Source organism: Oryctolagus cuniculus, chromosome 1, assembly GCF_964237555.1.
Source record: "Oryctolagus cuniculus chromosome 1, mOryCun1.1, whole genome shotgun sequence".
NCBI lineage: Eukaryota > Metazoa > Chordata > Mammalia > Lagomorpha > Leporidae > Oryctolagus > Oryctolagus cuniculus.
This window is the reverse complement of record NC_091432.1, coordinates 16,963,467-16,989,146: the sequence shown is the minus strand read 5'-3', so window position 1 is coordinate 16,989,146 and position 25,680 is coordinate 16,963,467. Positions and strand designations below refer to the sequence as shown.

Below are 25,680 nucleotides of genomic sequence, written 5' to 3'. Positions count from 1 at the left end.
TACTTAGGCAGCCCTTACAAAGCAGTAGAACTCAGAATTAATACAGCTGAAATCTTGGAAGAACTGGGAATCAGATGAACTAAAAGAATTAAAGCAATTTAAGTTTTCTCATCTCAGAGTGACTATTTATAATGTATTATAGAACATTTGGATTCTAAACACATCCCTGAAGGTTGTAGAATTTAGGGACATTGGGCTATTCATACTCCGCCAATGAGCTTGTTGCTCTTTTCTCCTCAAGCACACCTTCCAGTTATTCAAACCTGTCTGAGTATATACTTTTTTTACTGAGCACATATTACTTGGAAATCTGATATTCATAGTGCTGCCTTTGTTCCTGTCTAAATAAGATATAAATAAGAATACTTAACCCAAATACACTTTTGTTGAGCTCAAGATATATTAGTTTGAGGTGTATTCAGCAACTTGAATATTTTTTTAAACTTTTATTTAATGAATATAAATTTCCAAAGTACAGCTTATGGATTACAATGGCCCCCCCCCCATAACGTCCCTCCCACCCACAACACTCCCCTTTCCCACTCCCTCTCCCCTTCCATTCACATCAAGATTCATTTTCGTTTCTCTTTATGTACAGAAGATCAGTTTAGCATACAGTAAGTAAAGATTTCAACAGTTTGCCCCACACAGAAACATAAAGTGAAAAATACTGTTTGAGTACTAGTTATAGCATTAAATCTCAATGTACAGCACACTAAGGACAAAGATCCTACATGAGGAGTAAGTGCACAGTGACTCCTGTTGTTGACTTAACAAATTGACACTGTTGTTTATGGCCTCAGTAATCACCCTAGGCTCTTGTCATGAGCTGCCAAGGCTATGGAAGCCCCCTGAGGTCACTGACTCTGATCATATTTAGACAAGGCCATGGTCAAAGTGGAAGTTCTCTCCTCCCTTCAGAGAAAGGTACCTCCTTCTTTGATGACCCGTTCTTTCCACTGGGATCTCACTTGCAGAGATCTTTCATTTAGGTTTTTTTTTCCCCCACAGTGTCTTGGCTTTCCATGCCTGAAATACTCTCATGGGCTTTTCAGCCAGATCTGCATGCCTTAAGGGCTGATTCTGAGGCTAGAGTGCTGTTTAGGACATCTGCCATTCTATGGGTCTGCTGTGTATCTCACTTCCCATGTTGGATCATTCTCTCCCTTTTTGATTCTATCAGCTAGTATTTGCAGACACTGTTCTTGTTTCTGTGATCCCTTTGGTTCTTAGTCCTATCATTATGATCAATTGTGAACAGAAATTGATCACTGGGACTAGTGAGATGGCATTGGTACATGCCACCTTGATGGGATTGAATTGGAATCACCTGGTATATTTCTAACTCTACCGTTTGAGGTAAGTCAGCTTGAGCATATCCTGAATTGCACATCTCTTCCCTCTCTTATGCCCACTCTTATATTTAACAGTGATCACTTTTCAGTTAAGTTTCAGCACTTAAGAAGAATTGTGTATTGATTACAGTATTCAACCAAAAGTCTTAAGTAGAACAAACAAACAAAAAATACTAAGAGGGATAACATATTAAGTTGCTCATCAACAGTCAGGGTGAGGGCTGATCAAGTCACCGTTTCTCATAGTGTTCATTTCACTTTAACAGGTTTCCTTTTTGGTGCTCAGTTAGTTGTCACCTATCAAGAACAAGTGGTATTTGTCCCTTTGGGATTGGCTTATTTCACTCAGCATAATGTTTTCCAAATTCGTAACAGGGATCACTTTTCAATTAAAATTTAAACACCTAAGAATAATTGTGTGTTAATTACAGAGTTCAACCAATGGTACTAGAACAAAAAAAATACTAAAATGTATAAAGTATTACATTGTACATCAACCGTCAGGACAAGAGCTGATCAAGTCACTGTTTCTCATAGTGTCCATTTCATTTCAACAAGTTTCTCTTTTGGTGCTCAGTTAGTTGTCGCCGATCAGGGAGAACATATGATATTTGTCCCTTTGGGACTGGCTTAATTCACTCAGCATGATGTTTTCCAAATTCCTCCATCTTGTTGCAAATGACCGGGTTTTGTTGTTTTTGACTGCTGTATAGTATTCCATAGAGTACATGTCCCATAATTTCTTTATCCATTCTACTGTTGATGGGCATTTGGGTTGGTTCCAGCTCTTAGCTACTGTGAATTGAGCTGCAATAAACATTAATGTGCAGACAGCTTGTTTGTTTGCCAATTTCATTTCCTTTGGGTAAATTCCAAGGAGTGGGATGGCTGGGTTGAATGGTAGGGTTATATTCAGGTTTCTGAGGAATCTCCAGACTGACTTCCATAGTGGCTTAACCAATTTGCATTCCCAAACAGTGCGTTAGTGTCCCTTTTTCCCCACATCCTCTCCAGCATCTATTGTTGGTAGATTTCTGAATGTGAGCCATTCTAACCGGCGTGAGGTGAAACCTCGTTGTGGTTTTGATTTGCATTTCCCTGATTGCTAGTGATCCTGAACATTTTTTCATGATTCTATTGGCCATTTGGATTTCCTCTTTTGTAAAATGTCTATTGAGGTCCTTGGCCCATCTCTTCAGTGGGTTTTTTTTGTTGCTGTTGTGGGGTTTCTTGATTTCTTTGTAGATATCAGTTGCATAGTTTGCAAATATTTTTTCCCATTCTGTCGGTTGTCTCTTCACTTTCCTGAGTGTTTCTTTTGCAGTACAGAAACTTCTCAATTTGATGCAATCCCAAATGTTAATTTTGGCTTTGACTGCCTGTGTTTCTGGGGTATTTTCCAAGAAGTCATTGCCGGTACCTATATCTTGCAGGGTTTTTCCAATGCTCTCTGAAAATTTGATGGTGTCAGGTTGTAGATTTAAGTCTTTAATCCATGTTGAGTGAATTTTTGTGTAAGGTGAAAGGGAGGGTTCTTGCTTCATGATTCTGCACGTGGAAATCCAATTTTCCCAGCACCATTTATTGAATAGACTGCCCTTACTCCAGGGATTGGTTTTGGATCCTTGATCAAATATAAGTTGGCTGTAGATGTTTGGATTGATCTCTGGTGTTTCAATTCTGTTCCATTGGTCTATCCATCTGCTTCTGTACCAGTACCATGCTGTTTTGATTACAACTGCCCTGTAGTATGTCCTGAAATCTGGTATTGTGATGCCTCCGGCTTTGTTTTTGTTGTACAAGATTGCTTTAGCTATTTGAGGTCTCCTGTGTCTCCATATGAATTTCAGCATCAATTTTTCCAGATCTGAGAAGAAGGTCTTTGGGATCTTGATTGGCATTTCATTGAATCTAAAATTGCTTTTGGGCGAATGGACATTTTGATGATATTGATTCTTCCAATCCATGAGCATGGAAGATTTTTCCATTTCTTGGTATCCTCTTCTATTTCTTTCTTTAAGGTTTTGTAATTTTCATCGTAGAGATCTTTAACGTCCTTGGTTAAGTTTATTCCAAGGTATTTGATTGTTTTTGTAGCTATTGTGAATGGGATTGATTTTAGAAGTTCTTCCTCAGCCATGGCATTGTCTGTGTATACAAAGGCTGTTGATTTTTGTGCATTGATTTTATATCCTGCTACTTTGCCAAACTCTTCTATGAGTTCCAATAGTGTCTTAGTAGAGTTCTTTGGGTCCCCTAAATAAAGAATCATGTCATCTGCAAAGAGGGATAGTTTGAGTTCTTCCTTCCCAATTTGTATCCCTTTAATTTCTTTTTCTTGCCCAATTGCTCTGGCTAGAACCTCCAGAACTATATGGAATAGCAGTGGTGAGAGTGGGCATCCCTGTCTAGTACCAGATCTCAGTGGAAATGCTTCCAACTTTTCCCCATTCAATAGGATGTTGGCTGTGGGTTTTTCATGGATTGCTTTGATTGTATTGAGGAATGTTCATTCTATACCCAGTTTGCTTAGAGTTTTCATCATGAACGGGTGTTGTATTTTATCAAATGATTCCTTGGCGTCTATTGAGATAATCATACGGTTTTTCTTTTGCAGTCTGTTAATGTGGTGTATCACATTGATTGTCTTGCGCACATTAAACCATCCCTGCATACCAGGGATAAATCCCACTTGGTCTGGGTGGATGATCTTTCTGATGTGTTGTTGCATTCTATTGGCGAGAATTTTATTGAGGATTTTTGCATCTTTGTTCATCAGGGATATTGGTCTGTAATTCTCTTTCAATGCTTCATCTTTTCCTGGCTTAGAAATTAAGGTGATGCTGGCTTCATAGAAAGAATTTGCGAGGATTCCCTCTTTTTCGATTGTTCTGAATAGTTTGAGAAGAAATGGGATTAGTTCTTCTTTAAATGTCTGATAGAATTCAGTAGTGAATCCATCTGGTCCTGGGCTTTTCTTTGTTGGGAGTGCCTTTATTACTGTTTCAATTTCTGTCTCAGTTATGGGTCTGTTTAGGTTTTCGATGTCTTCCTGGTTCAATTTAGGTAGGTTGCATGTGTCCAGGAACCTATCCATTTCCGATAGGTTTCCCTGTTTGGTGGCATACAAGTCCTTGTAGTAATTTCTGATGATTCTTTTTGTTTCTGCAGTGTCTGTTGTTACATTTCCTTTTTCATCTCTAATTTTATTGATTTGGGTCTTTTCGCTTCTTTTTTTAGTTAGTTGGGCCAATGGGGTGTCAATTTTATTTATTTTTTCAAATAAATTTTTGTAATTTTTTTTGATTCAATGCTGTTGATTTCTTCTCTGATTTTAATTAATTATTTCTCTTCTCCTACTAGATTTGGGTCTGGTTTGCTGTAGGTTTTCTAAATCCTTGAGGTGAATTGAAAGCTCATCTATTTGGTGCCTTTCCAATTTCTTGATGTAGGCACCTATTGATATAAACTTTCCTCTTAACACTGCTTTTGCTGCATCCCGTAAGTTTTGGTATGTTGTGCTGTTATCCTCATTTACTTCCAGAAAAATTTTGATTTCTCTTTTAATTTCTTCTATGACCCATTGTTCATTCAGGAGCATGTTGTTCAATCTCCATGTGTTTGCATATGCTCTAGGGATTCCTGAGTTGCTAATTTCCAACTTCATTCCTTTATGGTCTGAGAAGCTGCACGGTATGATTCTAATTCTTTTGAATTTGCTGAGACTTGCTTTATGGCGTAGTATGTGGTCAGTCCTAGAAAAAGTTCCATGCACTGCTGAGAAGAATGTAAAATCTTTAGCTGTAGGATTGAAAGTTCTGTAGATATCTGTTAGATCCATTTGGGCTATAGTGTCGTTTAAATCTACTGTATCCTTGTTGATCTTCTATCCTGTTGATCTGTTTATTTCTGAGAGTGGAGTATTGAAGTCCCCCAGTACTATTGTATTGGGGTCTAAGTCTCCCTTTAAGTCCCTTAACAAATCTTTTAGATAAACTGGTGCCCTGTAGTTAGGTGCATATACATTGATAATTGTTATATCTTCCTGTTGAATTGATCCCTTAATCATTATATAGTGTCCCTCTTTGTCTCTCTTAACAGTTTTTGTGATAAAGTTTATGTTGTCCAATATTAAGATGGCTACGCCCGCTCTTTTTTCATTTCTGTTGGCATGGTATATCTTTTTCCAGCCTTTCACTTTCAGTCTGTATGGATCTTTGTTGGAAAGATGTGTTTCTTGTAAGCAGCAAATAGATGGGTTTTGTTCCTTAACCCAATCAGCCAGTCAGTGTCTTTTAACTGGGCAGTTCAGGCCATTAATGTTCAATGTGACTAATGATAAGTGGTAACTTTGCCCTGCCATTTGCCAAAGATAAGTTCTAATATATGCTTTGAATTCCCTGTGATCTTTTGCTGTGAGGTTTCCTTCCTTTACCTTCTTTCATATTGATGACTGTGTTTCTGTGTTTCTGTGTGCAACACATCTTTAAGCATCTTTTGCAGGGCTGGACGAGTGGCGACAAATTCTTTCAATTTCTGTTTGCTATGAAAAGTCTTTATTTCACCTTCATTCACAAATGATAGCTTTTCAGGATATAATATTCTGGGCTGGCAGTTTTTCTCTCTTAGTACCTGGACTATATCTCGCCATTCCCTCCTAGCTTGTAGGGTTTCTGATGAGAAGTCAGCTGTGAGTCTGATTGGAGATCCTCTGAGAGTAATCTGACGTTTCTCTCTTGCACATTTTAGGGTCTTTATGTTTCACTGTGGAGAGTTTAATTACAACGTGTTTGGTGAGGATCTCTTTTGGTCGTGTTTATTAGGGGTTCTATGAGCTTCCTGTACTAGGATGTCTCTGTCCTTCTCCAAACCTGGGAAATTTTCTGCTAATATCTCATTAAAAAGGCCTTCTAATCCTTTCTCCCTCTCCATGCCTTCAGGAACTCCTAGAACCTGAATGTTGGGTTTTTTAATAGTATCCTGTAGATTCCCAACAATATGTTTTAGATTTCTAATTTCCTCTTCTTTTCTTTGGTCTGACTGTATCCTTTCCTGTGCTCTGTCTTCTAAGTCCGATATTCTCTCTTCTTCACCCATTCTGTCTGTAAGGCTCTCTAATGTGTTTGTCATTTGATCTATTGAATTCTTCACTTCATCATGATTTCTCATCACTATCACAGTTTCCTGTTCTACTAGTTGTTTCATTTCATTTTGATTCCTCCTTAATATTTCATTTTCGCAAGAGAGATTTTCTATCTTGTCCATTAAGGATTTCTGTAGTTCAAGAATTTGTTTTTGAGAACTTCTTAATGTTCTTATAAATTTTTTGAGATCTGCTTCTTGCATTTCTTCTATCACATCATCTTCATAATCTTGAATTGGGGTGTCTTTTTCATTTGGGGGCGTCATAGTGACTTCCTTGTTTTTATTACCTTGGTTTTTGCGTTTGTTATTTGGCATATTGGAGATATTTGGTTTCTTCACTGTGGTGCTTTTTCTTGTTATACTATGACTCTAGATTAAGTGGACTGTCTGTTTTTGATGGAGCCTTAGAGGCTTGAGATGGGTGTGGCCTGAGAGCTCTGTTTGGTGTGCCAAAGGTGGCACTCCCAGGTTAGGCATGGTAGATCTCTCTTTCTTTCTTTCTTTTTTTGATTCAAAAAGGAGGTAATTCTGCACAGCTGAACGGAGCTGGAGGTAGTTAGCAGGCAAATGATATACCCACAGGAGCCAGATATCAGAAGCTCTTTCCCAAGGACCACACAGGGAATCTGTTCTCCTCAGAATGGGCTCAAATTCTCCTTCAGTCTCCCACTGGGTTGCCAAAGTTACGGAATTGTAGCGTCTCTGGAGAGTGCTCACATGAATTCCGTGAGTTCTCTCCCCCACCGTCTCTTTTTTCACAGTCTCATTTCAGTAGCACCACAAATTTACTAGGTCCTAATCTCCTGTTAATTCACCCCGCCCAAAGTCAGGTTTTTCTGCTAGGCTCAGGGCCGGTGCAGACCTGAGGTCGCTCTGCTTATGACGTATGTCCAAGATGGCGCCTGCTCTTGGTCTTGCTCGCTTTTGAGAGGTGAGCGGAGAGAGAGCAACCCGTGTCCGTATCAGTCACTTTTTTTTTCTCTCTCTCTCTCTCTTCTAGTTAACCTGGTGAACTTTTCCCCCCGGGGTCGTTCCCTTTAGTCCCCTCTTTCCGCTTGCCTGCCGGTGTTTCGGGCTATTGAGGTTCGGCTCACCTCGCGTTCCAGCACTGGTGTGTTGAGTCTGCTGCTGGTGTCCCGAACTGTAGGCTCCCACGCTCTCCACACAGGTCCACTATGAATCACTCGTTCTGGAAGAGTTTCTTCTGCTGTTTCTTCCCCTACTCTTTCTTGAACCTGAAGTATCTCCACTTTTATTAAACTGTCTCTCCCTGGACTATCAGTGTGCTCCCTTCCTATTCCGCCATCTTACCTCCTCAGCAACTTGAATTGTTACCATGTGTTATACACATAAATATGTTATGTGTTTTTTCCAATGAACTGTTCCATAACACTAATGTTCATAAGCAAGTACACAATACTTGTCTTTAAGGCTTGGCTTTACTCTGGTAATTTGAGGCAAATTCAAATCCGTGCTTTACCTAAATAACATTGCTGTATTTAATCAAAATTCTCATTCGGATGGCTTAGAATTCTGACTAATCTACCACATTTTCTGGAATTTTATTTAAAAAGGATTAGGAAAGAGAATAAAATAGTTGCTCTGGAAAACAAAAAGAACACATACTTGAGATTATTGAAAGTTGTTCAAACTTGACCTTCAGATGGGAAATTTGTGTGTTACGTCTATCATTGAATTCAAAGTAATTTGAAGTGCACTATCTATGAAGTAGGCATTCATAAGGTCATGTGATAAATGAGCATGTTCTATAAATACTTATAATCAATAACAATAATGACTTATAAATAATGCAAATTTTCAGTGAAACCATAAAATTACACACAAATGGAAATATGTGTGTATCTAGCTAATCTTAGAAGTTCTGAGGCACTTAAAGTCTTGTAGTTTTACTGTAATTTATGATGCATGAGTAACATAACTTAAAATTATTCCAAGTAATAGTAAATATAGTGATATAATTACTGTTATCATTTGATATTTTACATTTTAATATCATTGATTGACAGAACTGTGCCAGTGATTAAAAATTGTCTCAATTAGTATAATCCCAGTTACATAAAAGTGTCTGACTATACAAAGAAAATATCTGCAAAGCAATGCTGCTATCAATTTAATAACAGTCAGTTTCAGGTCCTATAAAATATAATTTATTATTATATTTTCTCAAGACTCCTAACTTACCTTAATTTTAATTATATTATTTGAAGTAAAAAGTAGTAATTTCAACATTCTCAGTGTTTTCTAAATGAAGCTGGATAATACCTACATTTCAGCCATTTATATACTACTTTAATAATTTATAAATCTATTTCTTGAGAAATTGCCTTGACACATTTTAATTTTAATAATACACTCCAAAACTCTGATTATTTTTTTTTTTTTGGTCTGGTATCATTGCCAAATGCAAACTTCAACAGCTTCCTGTATGTTTGAATTTCTTCCAATATCAGCTATGTACTGAGAAAACACTAACACTTGGCAGTCATGGGATATTTTAATATTTCAGCTGTGCTGATGGAAGTCATGCAAGGCGGGTGGTAATATCACAACATTTATGTTTTATATTTCTCAAGTAGACTTTCTTTTATGACTTATTAACACATTCAGATATATGTCCTTTTTTTTTTTTTTTTTTGACAGGCAGAGTGGACAGTGAGAGAGAGAGAGACAGAGAGAAAGGTCTTCCTTTGCCAGGTCTCTCACAAGGGTGGCATGCCCCAGACACTTAAATTATCCTCAGCCACTCTACCAGGTGTATGAATGGAGGGTTGGCTTGGAAGTACAGAAACTGAGAATCAAATCGCTGCCCATTTGGGATACCATTGTCACCTGGGTAGTTTACCAGCTGTGCCACAACGCTGACCACTGGGTTTAAGTCTTATTTCATTTTGAGTTTATTTCTAAATGTGATGTAAGATATGGTTCCAGTTTCATTCTTTGAAAACAGATATCTAGTTTTTCTAGCACCATTTATCTAAGAAATTGTATTTCCCATTTTTTTCTATCCTTGGTGTCCTTTTGGAAGGTCAGTTGATGTTATCAGTGTGGATTTTTATGTGATCTCTGTGTTCTGAACTACTGTTTTATATCTGGTTTCATGTCAGTGTCAAATTATTTTGAATTCTGTAGGTTTGTAACAAATTTTAAGAGTAAATTTTGAAGTGTTACACTTGCAACATTGTTCTTTCTCAAGTTTTCTCTGGTTATTAGGGTCCTTTCATGTTCTATACAAATCTTTGAATTATTTATTTTTGTGAAAAATGTCATAGGCATTTTGATAGGAATTGCATTGACTTGACTTGGTAGATTGCCTTATATAGTATGGTCATTTCAGCAATATTGTTATTCTAAAACATGGAGTTATATTATTTTTCCATTTATTTTGTCTGCTCTATTTTTAAATCAGATTTTATTTTATTTTTTTTTATTTTTGACAGGCAGAGTGGATAGTGAGAGAGAGAGAGAAAGGTCTTCCTTTTGCTGTTGGTTCACCCTCCAATGGCCGCCGCAGCCAGCGCACTGCGGCTGGTGCACCGTGCTGATCCGAAGCCAGGAGCCAGGTGCTTTTCCTGGTCTCCCATGTGGGTGCAGGGCCCAAGGACCTGGGCCATCTTCCACTGCACTCCCGGACCATAGCAGAGAGCTGGCCTGGAAGAGGGGCAACCGGGACAGAATCCGGCACTCCGACTGGGACTAGAACCCGATGTGCCAGCGGCGCAAGGCGGAGGATTAGCCTATTGAGCCACGGTGCCAGACTTAAATTTTTCAATGTATAATATTTATACTCAAACAATTTTATTTTTAAACATTTGTTTCTTTTTAATATCATTAATATTAATATTAATATTTAATATCATTGTAAACATGATTTTTTAAAAAATGTGTTATGGATAATTTATTATTAATGGTTAGAAATGAAGCCCAATTTTGTGTTTTGATTTTGATATTGAAACTTTATTTAATCTGTTGATTAGTTTTGATATTTTTGTGAAATCTTTAGAGTGTTCTATCCACAAGATCATGTTACTTTCAAATAGAGTTTACCTCTTCATTTCCCATGTAGAGAATTTTTATTTCAGCTCAACTCATCAGGGCAGCAGAAGCCCTAGATCCCAGACCCCAACAGCACTATGCCTTGCAGCAGACCGTGGTGGGCAGGACAGCTGGGGTAGTCCCTAGTACTCTGTATATAAGGAGGTGTGCCCCATTGGAAACAAGAACCTTTCTCTTTCCCACTGCCTCCCCTTCCTTGAACACTTGAAAAAAATCAGATTGTGGTTGGGTTCCTCTGCAAGCACCCAGTCCATCAATGGAGGCTCAGAGCTCTCTGCACAATGAGGACACATCACATAGTGGGGTCAGAAGGGGACATTATGGAGTGAGTTGATGCTCTGAATAATTCACAGACCTGGGTGGGAAAATGTGTTAGTTAAGATTATGTGTCAGGTTGATGTGGGCCTCATGAAAATCGATTTAAATAGATTAGATATATTCACTTTTCTCCTATATTTTGGAAAGGTTTATTAAATATTGTCATTATTGGCATTATTCTGTAAATGCTTTGTGAAATTTACCAGTGAATCCATTTGCAGTTCTTTGTTGGAAAAGTATTGATTTACTGGTACATTTTCCTTGTTTGCAATTTCTATGTATATTACAGCTTTCTCTTTTTTCTGTATTCAACATTGGTGTGTTTGTTCTTACTAATTAAACATTTTTAGGTTTTCAAGTTGGTTAACGTATTTTAGTTCATAAGTCATTTATGCTCTTTCTCTTTACTTCTGTGGTATTAATTGTAACTAGTAATTTGTAATCCATTTCTGGTTTAATTTGAGTCTCCCTTTTTTTTTCTACCTAAATTTGTTTACATTTTCAAAGAATCATCTGTAAGTTTCTTTTGTTTTGTTTTATATACATATTTTTTTCTTTTCTCCATTAGGTTTTTTTCATTCCTATTCTTAACATTTCCTTCCATTTGCTATTTAGACATTAATATATTCTTTTTCTAGCTCTTTGAGTTGTAAAATTGAGTTGTTCATTTGAAGTGCTATTCATTGTTTGGTAGGCATTTATTGCAATGAACTTCCCTCTCAGTATTACTTTTGATGCATACTGTAAAGATTAAATAAATATGTTCTAATTTTTCTTTTGATTTTTTCTTTGATGCAATGCTTATTAAAGACTATGTTTGGTTTATATTAGCTGTTGATGTTTTATTTTTGAGGGAAAGTCTTCTAGTTTCATTACATTGTGGTTTCAAAGTTTCTTGGGATGATTTCAGTTATATTGCTGTCTGTTTTTTCCATCAGATATGTCCGTATGAGCCTTATATATATATATCAATATGTGGATATATATATATATATGTATATATATGTACTTATATAAGTGTGTGTGTATACTTGTAGCTATCGTTATAGTGTATACATAGTTGTATATATGTGTGCTATATATAATTTTTGTGTTTTCATTACACTGTGATCTTATTTGTTTCTTGAAACAATGTTTTTATTAAAGTCTATGATATTATTATACTCCTCCCTACTCTCTTATGGTTATCACTTGCTCATATGGTTGTCTTTTGCAACAGGTATCTTTTTCCATCATTTCACTTCAGCCTATATGTGTCATAAATAATAAAGTGGATCTCTTAAAGACATCATGTAGTTGGATCACATGTTTTGTAGCCACTCAGACACTCTGTAAGTTATCATGCAGTCAAATGATTCCCACAGACACAGCCACAAGGCTCCCACAGTCACAGGATCTCTCTCTGCCCTGTGAACCTCTCCCATTCACAGACAGATCAGAGTGATTTTCAAAGCCAGCTGCGTGCATGCGCTCCATCTTGGTTGTTGGAGCCATGAAGCCTGTGATATATTGAGTGTCTGGAAACACCTCACAGTCCTATGTGGGTGTCCAGCCCTCTGTCAACTCTCTGAGCCAGACTCAAAGTCAGTGGAGAATGCAAATCAACACATCAGAGATGAAAAAGGAAATGTAACAACAGATACCACAGAAATGAAAAGAATTATCAGAAATTACTATAAAGGGCTCTATGCTAAAAAACTGGGAAACCTAGAAGAAATGGATAGAATCCTGGACACATACAACCTACCTAAATTGAGCCATGAAGAGATAGAAAACCTAAACAGACCCATTGCCCAGACATGGAATGACAATCACTTTAGTAGCACTTTGACCTCAGAATCAGGCTTTAAGGCATTCTGAGAAGCCTACAGAAGCATTTCAGACATGGAAATCAAGATACTGTGGCAAAAAATATCCTACATGAAGGATCTCATGAGTGAGTCCCCAGTGGAAAGAAGTGGTCATCAAAGAAGGATGTACTATTCTCTGAAGGCAGGAGAAAAATTCCACTTTGCTTATGGCTTTGTCTAAATACTGACAGAATTTGTGGATTCAAAAGTCTTCCATAGCCTAGACAGCTCATGTCAAGAGCCTCGGGTGACACTGATGTCATATTTAAGAGTGTTAATTGTTAAATTAACAGCAGGAGTCACTATGCATTAACTTTCCATGCAGGATCTCTGTCCTCAGAGAGTTGTATTATGAGAGTTAACATTAAAACTTGTTCTCAAAGATTTATTTCATTTTAGTGTATTAAGATGAGGATATTCTTATGTCTCATAAGTTTTAGTTATGCCTAAGTGTCCAACTCCAGTGCTTGTTTTCTTAGGTGCTCCCTAATTAATGATAAAACTTGTTTCAAATACTTCCTTTTAATGCTTTTATTTATTTATTTATTTATTATTAATTTTTTGACAGACAGAGTGGACAGTGAGAGAGAGAGACAGAGAGAAAGGTTTTCCTTTTGCTGTTGGTTCACCCTCCAGCGCACTGCGCTGATCCGATGGCAGGAGCCAGGTACTTATCCTGGTCTCCCATGGGGTGCAGGGCCCAAGCACTTGGGCCATCCTCCACTGCACTCCTGGGCCATAGCAGAGAGCTGGCCTGGAAGAGGGGCAACCGGGGCAGATTCCGGCACCCCGACCGGGACTAGAACCCAGTGTGCTGGCACTGGTAGGCGGAGGATTAGCCTAGTGAGCCGCGGCGCCGGCCCCTTTTAATGTTTTAAATGGAGAAAATTCTTTTGTCTCATAAGTATATTTATGTCTAAGTGCTTGCAAAAGATGTATCATTCTCAGGTGCTTTTCTAAAGTTAATAAAATTTCCCCAAAAAAAAAAAAAAAGTGAAATTAACTTCAAGATGCAATGACTATGAACAGCCCTTGTCTTGACTGTTGAGAAACAGTTTTATTTTCCCGTGCAAATGGTTGAACTCTTTAATTAATATAGAGTTCGTCCTCTGTGTATAAAGTTAATTGAAAATGCATCTTAGTAGATAATGGGACTGGGAATGGGAGAGGGTGGGGGTGGGAATGTGGGTGGTAAGGCAGGTATGGTGGGAAGAATCACTATATTCCTTGAATATAAGGTCTCTTTGGGAAAAAAAAATAAAAAAATGATGTCTGAGTTGGGTCTTGAAGGATCAGTGACAGTCAAAAATATAAAGAGTGAAAGACATTCAATATGGAGAGAACTATAAACATACTCACATAAATTAAGTGGTTTTTTTTATTTTATTTTTTTTATTTATTTTTTTTATTTTTTGACAGGCAGAGTGGACAGTGAGAGAGAGAGACAGAGAGAAAGGTCTTCCTTTTGCCGTTGGTTCACCCTCCAATGGCCGCCGCGGCCGGCGCGCTGCGGCCGGCGCACCGCGCTGATCCGATGGCAGGAGCCAGGAGCCAGGTGCTTTTCCTGGTCTCCCATGGGGTGCAGGGCCCAAGCACCTGGGCTATCCTCCACTGCACTCCCTGGCCACAGCAGAGGGCTGGCCTGGAAGAGGGGCAACCGGGACAGAATCCGGCGCCCCAACCGGGACTAGAACCCGGTGTGCCGGCGCCGCTAGGCGGAGGATTAGCCTAGTGAGCCGCGGCGCCGGCCATAAATTAAGTTTTGAAAATTAATATCTTCTGGGGCCAGCACTGTCGCCTAGTGGGTAAAACTGCCACCTGCAGTGCCGGCATCTCGTATGGGCACTGGTTTGAGACCCGGCTGCTCTACTTCCAATCCAGCTCTCTGCTATGGCCTGGGAAAGCAGTAGAGGATGGCCCAAGTCTTTGGGCCCCTGCACCCATGTGGGAGACCTAGAAGAAGCACCTGGCTCCTGGCTTCGGATCTACACAGCTCCGGCCGTTGCAGCCAAATGGGGAGTGAACCAGAGGTTGGAAGTCATCTCTCTCTCTCTCTCTCTCTCTCTCTCTCTCTCTCTCTCCCTCTCCCTCTCCCTCTCCCTCTCCCTCTCCTTCTCTCTCTGTGTAATTCTGACTTTCAAATAAATAAATCTTTAAAAAAAGAGAAAATTAATATCTTCCTAAGAGGAGGAAATGAGTTGTATTAAATATATAAAAAAACTGATTTTGTAGTGAGATCTCACATGGATCATGAACCAAAGACCACAATTCATATAACCTGTTCCCATTTCTACTTACATTCCTTTTCTTCCATTACCCAAGGAGAGATAAAGACAAAACTAAGGAACAACAAATTAAAAGAAAAAAAACCTGACCATATGTTGTAGTATGTTTTCATTTTAAATGGTATACTGATACTACCTCTAACTCTCAACACAAAATAGTGTATCTAGCTCATAAAATTTCTGTTTACATTTATTAAATGTTGAATAACTATCTCCAAGCCTCCATGAGAATGGCAATGAGTCCATGTTGATGAGGATAATAGTTATGTTTTTATGATATTCTCTTAGCACACTGATCCAATTGATGACACATGATTCAACATTTATTGAACATATATTATGTACCATAATAAATGTCACATTGTCATTTTTGCAAGAAATTCTTCTAATAAAAGAGAAAGAAAGAAAATATCCATAATCTTTCATCAATGTCTTAACATTCTAGAAATCTTGAATTACACATCTAATAATCCTGAACAGGAACATAAGAGATGGAAATCTTAAATCCCATTTCTATGACCACTTAATTAGAATTGGATGTATTTTTACAATTAAAACTACACATACATTTGTTGTAATAAAATGCCATGGGAGTTTTTCCCCCAGGTACCCTTTATGCCTTTTAATTCAAAGAAATCCCAGCAACAGATCTCTGAACGATCCTTTTGGACTGAAGATTCATGGGTGTGACAGACGCTTTCCACATCTGTTTGCTGTTTTGTGCTACAGTGGCAGAGAAATGAACGAAATCATCCTGAAATGCCACATTGGCACTTGAAGGTAATGTAAAATCCTACAGATGTAAGAATCATTATGTATATGTATTTTAAATTATAATATAGTCTTTTTAGCTTGAGTAACTATTTTATATAAAATTTAATATTAGTGAATTCTAATTTTTAAGTTTAATTTTTATGGAATATTTTCTCTGGTGTTGTAGGTTTTGAGGAAAATCTGGATAGTAATTTACGGACAAGTGAATTTGAAGGCAAAGATTTTAATACTTTATTTTTATTTGTGAGATGACCTACCTGGTGAAAAATTATGAGTTTTTGAATCACACAAACAGAGTTTAGATGTAGCTCTTCCCTTTATTACTTATATTACCTTAGATTCTAGTTTCCAAATTTGCAAAGCAGAAAAATAAATACTGCAACATGTGCTTCACGATATCTTGATGAAATGAAATGCACAAGTCAATGCACAGTGTCTAGTTTCATTTAATGAATTATTAATTTCCCAGAACATGTTTTTACTTCGCATGTGATATGTAACTATTTTGCTGTAAATATATCAAGTAATTAAGCATAACAGCTTTCAGTTTTAAATTTTTCTTTGTTGTACATATATGATAATGAAAGAAGTAGAAAAATATAAAATTTTCTTTGATGATTTTTCACTGTTTATATTCTTTTTTTTTTTTGACAGGCAGAGTGGATAGTGAGAGAGAGAGACAGAGAGAAAGGTCTTCCTTTTGCCATTGGTTCACCCTCCAATGGCTGCCATGGCAGGCACGCTGCGGCCGGTGTACCACGCTGATCCTATGGCAGGAGCCAGGTACTTCTGGTCTCCTATGGGGTGCAGGGCCCAAGCACTTGGGCCATCCTCCACTGCCTTCCTGGGCCACAGCAGAGAGCTGGCCTGGAAGAGGGGCAACCAGGACAGAATCCGGTGCCCCGACCGGGACTAGAACCCGGTGTGCTGGCGCCACTAGGTGGAGGATTAGCCTATTGAGCCGTGGCACCAGCTATATTCTTTTACAATGCTTGTCATAAGTCCCAAGAATTGTATTTCAATATTTCCCTGTATTTACACTATCAAACTACAGCTAAAATACCATTAAAACACTTCCTCTCAGTGATTTTTCACAGATAATTTAGGTCTTAAAGGAGAGATTTTTGGAAGACATGCTTTAAGTGGCAGGTATGTGAAAAAGTTAACACATTCTTCATTACTATAGCCCTGTATTCTGAATATCTGTGGTTGGTGTTTGTGTGAAAATGAATTATGAGATGAAGATTTTATAGATAAATTGTATTGAAAATGTTAGATAATAAATGATAGGATAAAGAAAGACCATATATCTTTTAAGAGAGGGAACGCAGATGCAATCTTATTTGGTCTATGGATAATTTGGCATAACATTTACGATCATGGAATCTGGCATCAAGTATTGGATCATATCTTAGTTCTTTTACTATCTTAATAATTTTGTTCAATAAATTAACCACATTTGTATTATCCCTCTATTTCTTCATATGTAAAATGGCCTAATAGGCTCTTATGAGAGCTGAAGTCATATAAATATTCATATATTTTCATGTGCAAATTTTTTTTATTAAATAGAAACCTAGGAAGAGTTTAAAGGTTAAAAAAGTCATACATTTTCTATGGCCTACATCTCTGTTTTTCAATTTATGAATATTTCCAAAATTTAAAATGTAATATTAAGATGTACTGTGCTCTATATTATTTCAGATGGATTAAATTTCCAGTGTGTATGCTGGACTCATCTGGACTTCATGGAAAATCATAAAAATGTCACAGAATTTGTTTTCATGGGACTGTGGGGAAATAGGCAAATAGAACTACTGTTCTCTTTCTTATTCCTGCTTTGTTATCTGGCTGTCTTGATGGGGAACTTCGTCATTTTCCTCACAATCACCCGCAGCCATCTCATCGAACAGCCTATGTACTATTTTCTCTGCCACCTTTCCCTCATGGACGTCTGCTACACCTCTACTGTGGTCCCCCGGCTAATCAGGGACTTAGCTGCAGTAAGAAAACACATTTCCTACAACGACTGCATGACCCAGCTCTTCACTGCCCACTTGCTGGCTGGTGTGGAAATTTTCATCTTGGTGTCTATGGCCTTAGACCGCTATGTTGCCATTGTCAAGCCCTTGCACTACATGATCATCATGAACCGGAAGAGATGCAACATGCTGCTAGCCATGGCTTGGGTTGTGGGGTTTTGGCACTCTATTGCTCTGCTGCTCATGGTGCTCAGTTTACCTTTCTGTGGTCCTAATCAGATAAATCACTACTTATGCGATGTAAAGCCTCTCTTGAAATTGGTCTGCAAAGATATTCATGTTGTTAGTATCTTAGTGATTGCTAATTCAGGGATGGTGGTAGTTGTCATTTTTCTGGTTTTAGTAGCTTCTTACGTTCTCATTTTATATAATCTTAGGACAAGGTCCTCTGCAGGGCGTCGCAAAGCTCTGTCAACCTGTAGTTCTCACATAATGGTTGTAGTTTTATTTTTTGTGCCCTGCATCTATACCTATGTACTACCTGCAGGTAGTGAGAACAAGGACAAGGAAATCTCTGTGTTTTACACTGTGATTGCTCCCATGCTAAATCCTCTCATCTACACCCTGAGAAATACGGAGATGAAACTTGCCATGGGGAAGGTATGGTCTCGATTGTCAAATTCAGAATTAAAGTAGATAAGGCGATATTCACTGTGCTTTTAATTGCATCTCTCCCAGTAAGTTATCATTTAAAAACTAACAGAAGCATTGTAAACTTCCTTTGGGAGTTGGACTAAATTACCTCTTACGTAAAATGAGAAAAGATGCAAGTTGGCAAGCTACTTTGGTTCACATTGCAATCTGCACTTACCACAGTTGTGACCACCTGGACTTCAAGTGTGCAAGAAATGTTCTTCTAAAGTACATATTTGATGCGGTCAATTAACTTGCTAAGAAGAATTACACAAAACTCAATTTCTCTTGGAATAAAATACAGGTTTCTTACTCGTTAATCAGAAATCTCTCTTTTGCAATGAAATGGATACAACTGGAAACTATACTTAGGGAAATAAACCAGTCCCCAAGAGATAAATACCATTTGTTCTCCCTGATGTGTGGTGACTAATAGAGTACCTGAAAGGTAATCTATAGGAGTGAAGCTGAAACTTTGAGATGTGATGATCTTTAACAGTAATTGTCTTGACTGTTGATGAACAGTTTTTTTTTTTTTTTTTTTTTTTTTTTTTTTTTTGTCATACTGTTTGTTGAACTCTTAGTTTAGGGTAAACCTTATGAGTATAAAGTGAACTGAAAATAGTTCTTTGTAAAAATTAAGAGTAGGAACAGTAGAGGAAGGGAGAAGCAGGGTGGGAACATGGGCAGGAGGGAGGATAGGGTAGAAAGTATCACTATGTTCCTAAATCTGTATATATGAAATACATGAAATTTGTATACTTTAAATAAATTTCAGAAAAAAAGAAATTTCTCAAAACTGGTCTAAATCTAATCTACTAATCTCAGAATTTCCTATACTAGAAGAAACTATAATGCCATGGAATTAGGCTTTGGAATCAGGGAGACCCATGTGACAAGCTTGTTTTCTCAATTTTTATCTCTATGTCTTGGCAATTTGCTTTAAATTTATGATTCTTCAGTATAAAATATCTTTGACAAGAGCCAGTAGTACAGTTCCTAAATATGTAAAATTCCTTTGGCTAATGTGAAGTTTCACAGAGCACATAGAATAATAGAAACTCATGCTAGGTATTACTCCTCTTTGCACACTTTTCTTTCTGTGTTCCCTACCCTTGGGTACTTTCATCCATCCACAGTGGACCTCTCTCTATTTCCCACCAGGTCATCATTCTGACATCTTCTCTGCATAAAACTACCTTTCTCCTGCGCTTGCAAGTCCTTCTATTAGATATAATTCAGGCTCCTATATTTACCTCATCCAGGATGGTCTCAAAAACTGAACACAAAAAAATACATTTTTATTCTTTACCTGTTAATATTTTGGCATTCATCTGTATGTGTACAATATTCCAAATAAGCCCATTCTAATGCTGATATTCCTTTTATGAACATGTTTTTCCAGTTGAGGCAGATTATGGGATATATTCTTTTGTTGCATCATTCTTTTTGTTAATTTGACACAGATTAAGATATAAGTAGAAACTATTGAATCTAATTTACAGATACCATGGTCTTTTTTTATTTGACTACATACACTGTTCTCACATACCCTGACCCTTCACTTATATCAAAAACCTTTATGTATCAACAATAAAAATTAGTGTGAGAAATGCCAACAATTCAATCTGCATCCTATGTGCCTAACTTGGCAGAAATAAAATCCAGTAGGTACTCTGCCTCACAAAAAGTTTTTGTTTTTGTTTTAATAAACTGTAGGTTTTATTCTTAGTTTACTCATACTTTTGACATATATAGTAGTAATTTTTTCCTCCAGAAATCTTTTATTTAAGGTATATAAACTTCATGCATTTCATAAATACAACTCTAAGAATATAGTGATTGGTGCCGGCGCCATTGTGGCTTGGTTAATCCTCCACCTGCGGCGCCGGCATCCCATATGGATGCTGGTTCTAGTCCTAGGTGCTCCTCTTCTAGTCCAGCTCTCTGCTTTGGCCCAGGAAGGCAGTGGAGGATGGCCTGAGTGCTTGGGCCCCTGAAGCCACATGGGTGACCAGAGGAACACCTGGCTCTTGGCTTTGGATCGGCACAGTTCTGGCCGTGGCGGCCATTTGTTGGGGTGGACCAACAGAAGGAAGACCTTTATTTCTGTCTTTCTCTCACTGTCTATAACTCTACCTGTCAAAAAAAAAAGGACAAAGTGATTCTTCCCACCTTACCTACCCTCTACCCACACTCCCACCCCTCTTGCTTCTCCCTCTTCTATTCAAATTCTTATTTTTTAAAAGATATATTTTCAATTATTTTATACACGAAAGATTATCCCCATACTAAATAAAGAGTTCAACAAATGGTATGAAAAATAAAAAACTTCTTCAAAATTGAGACAAGTGTCAATTTTACTTCCATAGATCAACTTGTAGGGGTTCTGTTAGTTACCACTAAATAGGGAGAACATATATTTGTCCTTTTAAAACTGGCTTATTTCACTGAGTATGATGTTTTCCAGCTTTATTCATTTTGTTGCAAACAACAGGATTTCATTTTTTACTGCTGTGTAGTATTCCATGGCATACAACAATAGCAAACCAAATCCAAAACTAGTAGAAAAAAGGAAATAATTAAAATTAGAGAAGAAATCAACAAAGTTGAAACTAAAAAAATTACAAAAGATCAACAAAACAAAAAGCTGGTTTTGGGAAAAAAAATAAAATTGACACACCATTGCAATTGGTGTTTTCATAAAGGTATGAAAAATAAATCAATGTACCAGAATAGAGTCTTGAAGAAACATACACAGATGGAGCTAACTAATATTTAATAAGTTTGTTGGCAATTTGGAAATTAAACAAGAAGAAGATTATTCCTCATTTGGTGATGGAAAAAGTGGATGTCCCAAGTGGATGTCCCCTTGTAACAAACACACACCTTGCATCAATGTATCACACTTTGCACTAATTTAAATGAAACAGATCTTGAATCTATCTATGAAATGTAAAAGTGTAAAAATGATTAGAGTAAAATAAGGGAAATTCTTTGTGAATTTGGTAAGATAAATAAGTTTCAAGTTACAATATCAAATGGATGATCCACAATATATTGCTAAGTTACGCTTCAGCAAATTAATGTTATTACTGAAAAAATGGTACAATACCTCAGATGTTCTAAAATACAAAAAGATAAGTATATGAAGTAATAAAAATATTAGTTTGAATTAGCCATTCAAAATTTTATACATAAATTACAATATCATGTACACAACAAATATATATGATAATTATTTTAATTACAATCAACATATTTTGAAAATTGAAAGTGTAAGTACAATGCTTATCCTATACATCTTCAATGGATGCCCTACTATGTGCTTTTTTTGGGGGGGAGGTTAAGATATGGCTGTCTCCGTCTGTGGATTTATACAGGCCAATATGAGTGAAGTTTACTCAGCGTTGGATGTCATGTGGAAGTGGACATGTAACAAAACACTAGATTTTTGATATTTCTTGTACTGAATTCCACTTTTCTTTGAGTTATTTAATTCTTAAAGCCTAGATTCAAATACTAGACTTAAAAACACTTATTTTCTTGTTCCTCTTGATTACCAGCTGTTTGTGCTAGTTATTTAGTATTTAGAAGCCTCTGTATATGCATCTGTTATAATAGATCTAATAATGCTAAAATATAATTTCATAAGTATTAGATAACATGACAAACTTTCAAAAATCCATATAAAAATTCACATTATCTTATAATTCCATGTCCATTAACTTTTTTAAAAAGGTTTTTATTATTTATTTATTTATAAATAAATTTGAAAGGCAGAGTTACAGAGAGGCAGAGGCAGATTACAGATCACTCCCCAAATGGCCGCAATGTCGGAGCTGGGCTGATCTGAAGCCACGATCCAGGAGCTTCTTCATGGGTCTCCTGTATGGGGCCAGGGGACCAAGGACTTTGGCCATCTTCTACTATTTTCCCAGGCCATAAGCAGAGAGCTGGATTGGAAGAGAAGTAGCTTGGACAAGAATCTGTGCCCATATGGGATTATGGGGCCACAGGCGGAGACTTAGACATCGATGCCACAGAGCAGGCCCCAAGAGATCTTCATTTTTTTAAAATTCTACTTAAGTTGTACAAGTTTCACGTATTTCATATATACAGATTTAGAAGCATAGTGACACTATCCCCACCCTCCCTCCCACCGTGCTCTAACCATTCCTTCTCCTCTCACACTCCCAGTCTTTATTTTTTTTAAAACTTTTATTTAATGAATATAAATTTCCAAAGTACAGCTTATGGATTACAATGGCTTCCCCCCCATACCGTCCCTCCCACCCACAACCCTCCCTTTTCCCACTCCCTCTCCCCTTCCATTCACATCAAGATTCATTTTCGATTATCTTAATATACAGAAGATCAGCTTAGTATACATTAAGTAAGGATTTCAACAGTTTGCTCCCACACAGAAACATAAAGTGAAAAATAATAGATGATTTTTTTTAAATGATGATGAAATCAGATCAGACCTATTGTCATGTTTAATCCCAGTGAGAGTCAAGTTGGGAGTTGATAATTTCTTTTTTTTTTTTTTTTTACAGAGGATCAGTTTAGTATGCATTAAGATTTCAACAGTTTGCACCCCCATAGAAACACAAAGTGAAATATATTGTTTGAGTACTCGTTATAGCATTAAATCTCAATGCACAGCACATTAAGGACAGAGATCCTACATGAGGAGTAAGTGCACAGTGACTCCTGTTGTTGACTTTACCAATTGACACTCCTGTCTATGGCATCAGTAATCTCCCTATGCTCCAGTCATGAGTTTCCAAGGCTATGGAAGCCCTCCAAGTTCTCCGATTCTTATCTTGTTTAGACAAGGTCATAGTCAAAGTGGAGGTTCTCTCCTCCCTTCAGAGAAAGGCACCTCCTTCTTTGAAGACCTGTTCTTTCCACTGGGATCTCACTCACAGAGATCTTTTGCCAGAGTGTCTTGGCTTTCCATGCCTGAAATACATCAGTAATCACCCTAGGCTCTTGTCATGAGCTGCCAAGGCTATGGAAGCCCCCTGAGTTCACTGACCTTGATCATATTTAGACAAAGCCATGGTCAAAGTGGAAGTTCTCTCCTCCCTTCAGAGAAAGGTACCTCCTTCTTTGATGACCCGTTCTTTCCACTGGGATCTCACTTGTGGAGATCTTTCATCTAGTTTTTTTTTTTTTCCCCCCAGAGTGTCTTGGCTTTCCATGCCTGAAACACTCTCATGGGCTTTTCAGCCAGATCCACATGCCTTAAGGGCTGATTCTGAGGCCAGAGTGCTGTTTAGGACATTTGCCATTCTATGGGTCTGCTGTGTATGTCACTTCCCATGTTGGATCGTTCTCTCCCTTTTTTATTCTATCAGCTAGTATTTGCAGACACTAGTCTTGTTTATGTGATCCCTTTGGTTCTTAGTCCTATCATTATGATCAATTGTGAACAGAAATTGATCACTGGGACTAGTGAGATGGCATTGGTACATGCCACCTTGATGGGATTGAATTGGATTTCCCTGGTATGTTTCTAACTCTACCGTTTGAGGTAAGTCAGCTTGAGCATGTCCCGAATTGCACATCTCTTTCCTCTCTTATTCCCACTCTTATATTTAACAGCGATCACTTTTCAGTTAAGTTTCAGCACTTAAGAAGAATTGTGTATTGATTACAGTATTCAACCAAAAGTCTTAAGTAGAACAAACAAAAAAAAATGCTAAGAGGAATAACATATTAAGCTGCTCATCAACAGTCAGGCAAGGGCTGATCAAGTCACCGTTTCTTCTAGTGTTCATTTCACTTTAACAGGTTTCCTTTTTGGTGCTCAGTTAGTTGTCACCTATCAAGGAGAACAAGTGGTATTTGTCCCTTTGGGATTGGCTTATTTCACTCAGCATAATGTTTTCCAAATTCCTAACAGGGATCACTTTTCAGTTAAAACCAGTCTTTATTTTTACAAAGATCTATTTTCAGTTTACTTATAGACCATAAAGTTGACCTTACACTAAGTGAAAGAGTTGAACAAATAGTATGAAGGAACAAAAAAAAAAAAAAAAAAAGTGTTCCTACTATTCCTCTATGGAAGAGACAAAGGCTGTAAACAATCATCAAATCTCAAAGTGTCTATTTCACTTCAATACATTCCATTTCAGGTACTCTATTACTTACTCTGGATCATCATTCTCCCTTCACTGCCCCAGGAACACAACCTTTATTTGGGATCATCATTCTCACTGACATGACATTCGGTCGCTTCTCTGCAGTCTATAAGCCTCTTCACTACATTATCATCATGAGCAGGACGAAATGTAAACTCCTGGTCCTGGCTGCTTGGGTTGGTGGAGCTGTCCTTTCATTTCTTCAATTGTCTATAACAATCCAATTACCCATCTGTGGTCCTAATGAGATTGATCACTATTTTTGTGATATTTTTCCTTTGCTGAAAATTGCCCGTACTGATACCAGTATCACGAGTGTCCTCGTGGTTGCCAAATCTAGTCTGATTGTCTTAGTTACTTCTGTTATGCTATTTGTTTCTTATATATTTATAGTATCCACATTAAGAAATCAATCAGCTGGGACAGACACAAAGTGCTTTCTACTTTCAGATCTCATATCACTGCCATTGTCTTATTTTCTGGACCCTCCATATTTGCTTATCTCAGCTCTCCCACCACTTTCCCTGAAGATAAAGTGTTTGCATTTTTTTTCACACCATCATTGCTTCTATGTTCTATCTCCTAATTTATACATTGGGAATTCCAGGGATAAAAAATTCCCTTAGAAATGCTTTGCATCAAGCATGGTTTTGTTGGCTACATACAGTTAATTTACAGAATATTATTGACAGCATCTGTAAAAGAAAATGAATGTGAATGAAAATGTGATAGACCACCTCTGAGATTTTGTGCTACTTGACTAACTTGAGTCAAAAGCATGTAGGGAATAAGACTCAAATGTGAGACCCTGAGCTGCCATCGGCCCAGAGTTGCTGAGACCCTCTGCCTGCTGCCTCCCTGTATCCCCCGCCCTGCCCCATGCTGTCATAGCAGACCTTCAAGCCCACAGCACCTTGAAACAAAGAGTAGATATCCAATTTAACCAAAAACAGCATCCTACCAAAGTCTTGGTGATAACAGAACTACACAAGGGTGAGAAGCAGCTTCCTGTCCTGGATAAAAGCGAAATTCTTGTAGAACATGAGTAAACT

General features: G+C 37.6%; 1 protein-coding gene and 1 pseudogene across 1 annotated transcript; both read left to right on the top strand.

Moving 5' to 3' along the window:
- The first annotated feature begins 17,549 nt into the window (after window positions 1-17,549).
- Window positions 17,550-18,479, top strand: LOC100356605 (olfactory receptor 4P4-like). Its single transcript, XM_002708891.3, has one exon. It carries the CDS (start codon window positions 17,550-17,552, stop codon window positions 18,477-18,479), a length of 930 nt encoding a protein of 309 aa, XP_002708937.1.
- A 3,350-nt stretch (window positions 18,480-21,829) lies between these two features.
- Window positions 21,830-25,339, top strand: LOC100356856 (olfactory receptor 4P4-like; annotated as a pseudogene).
- The last annotated feature ends 341 nt before the right edge of the window (window positions 25,340-25,680 follow it).

What these genes read in the sequence shown, in the direction of transcription:
- LOC100356605 (XM_002708891.3), top strand. Translation starts at nt 17,550, where the DNA reads ATGGAAAATCATAAAAATGTCACAGAATTTGTTTTCATGGGACTGTGG.